Source organism: Amphimedon queenslandica, unplaced genomic scaffold (assembly GCF_000090795.2).
Source record: "Amphimedon queenslandica unplaced genomic scaffold, v1.1 AMPQUscaffold_12290, whole genome shotgun sequence".
Taxonomy (NCBI): Eukaryota; Metazoa; Porifera; class Demospongiae; order Haplosclerida; family Niphatidae; genus Amphimedon; species Amphimedon queenslandica.
This window is the reverse complement of record NW_003547472.1, coordinates 16,538-18,249: the sequence shown is the minus strand read 5'-3', so window position 1 is coordinate 18,249 and position 1,712 is coordinate 16,538. Positions and strand designations below refer to the sequence as shown.

The window sequence follows — 1,712 nt, the reverse complement described above, 5'->3', positions numbered from 1 at the left end:
GGTACATCGAACAAACGGCAGAAATTTTTCTGGGCACATGGCCTACCATTATCCCATCTTGGATGACAGCCACTGCAAAAGGATCGTGCCTGTTTGTTCTCTCTCTTTCACAACGAAGGATTTCACCAGTGACTGCCTGCCATACATCCTTATAGACGTGATAGCCTCGAACTACTGACTTGTGCGTCAACTCCATGCTGGCAACACTGAAAAACGTGGAAAATTAATTGACCACACCCATCATATGAAGACACACCCCCAATTATTGACCACGAAAATAATACACCACGAAATTTTCAAATTTAAGTCTTTCATTAAGAAACACGAAATATTTTACCCACGAAAATTACCCCCCTTACGGTAATTGAAATAATGTAGAAATTCAACAACTTCTGTCTTTTCCAAGAAATAATAGTTCAGGTTTGAATTATTAATATTACAAAAATTTTATTTATTAATTGTTATTATTTATAGCATCATACAGAATAAGAAGAGGATTGAGAATGGAAATAGAAGAATTGCAATTATTATTGACAAATAAAACTGGTACTGAATCATAATTATGTATGTGTTAGTATATTATAATTATACTATGATAGGTTTACTGGATCAGAATGAATCATTAATAGATATTAAGAGAGAAATAGCTGAACTACAAGAACAGATATCATTAATGAGTGTACATATACTAAATAAAAGAGAAGAGAATGAAAATTATAGAAATATATTAAAAAGTATGTGTCATTATATTTTTATTAACTGATTGATATATTGTGCACTGGTATATAGTGAATAAGCCAACAGCAGAATCTGTTTTTATTGCTCGTTATGACTATCATGCAATGGACAGTGATGAAATATCATTCAGTGAGGGAGAGCAGCTGGAGATATATGAGAAAAAGAATAGTTTTTACTGGAAAGGAAAATCCTTGGTGTCTGATAATGAGGGAGTCATTCCTAGTAGTTGTGTTTACTCAATGTTGGAGTCACTTCAATTGTTAGAGTTTATACTGTCAGTGGAAGAAGTGTCCCTTCCTATTGTACAGCAGATAAGGAATGATTCATCTAGTAATGATGAGAAAGCTTTTCTTTTCTTGAAGACTATTAATGATGATCCTATTATGATATCTGCACTAAGACAAGACAAGGAACAACATGATGAAGGTAATATTTGTGGTTATTGTGACAGTTAGTATAATTATTCAATAACATTTCCATGTAATGTCATGCATACTTAGGGATTGTGTGTAAAATTAATTTTACTTCAAATTTTTTCAGTACATCTTAATACCGTATAGCCAGAAAGTTTGGCTGTATAAAACTTTGGTGTTTGTGCTTCAAAACTGTCTAAATAATATTGGTGGTTTACTATCTTGTTTTTTCTTTAAGCACTCTCAGCTCTTTTTGAAGCTGCTCTTTGACAGGCCTTGCCCTTAGTCTTGACTTTGTTACTAAAATAGTGAGAAATACTACCATTTTTAGTATGATAGAACTGTACTAAAATAGTGAGAAATACTACCATTTTCAGTATGATAGAACTGCCAATCTGCCAAATTTTCTGGCTATACAGTCATTATAACAAACACACACATGTTGTAAATAAAATGATTTGTAGTTATTGTGATTATTGTAGTCATTATTGTTTACATAGTTAACCACAGACTAGTATATATAGTGATGTTTTTGGTCTTGTTCCCTGATATCTTTTCTTA

At 32.2% G+C, this 1,712-nt stretch overlaps 1 protein-coding gene across 1 annotated transcript; it reads left to right on the top strand.

Moving 5' to 3' along the window:
- The first annotated feature begins 474 nt into the window (after positions 1-474).
- On the top strand, positions 475-1,421 carry LOC109588096 (tyrosine-protein kinase HCK-like). Its single transcript, XM_020004287.1, has 4 exons — positions 475-546; positions 600-734; positions 790-960; positions 1,390-1,421. Exons 1-4 carry the CDS (start codon positions 504-506, stop codon positions 1,419-1,421), a joined length of 381 nt encoding a protein of 126 aa, XP_019859846.1. The 5' UTR covers positions 475-503.
- Positions 1,422-1,712: the final 291 nt, after the last annotated feature.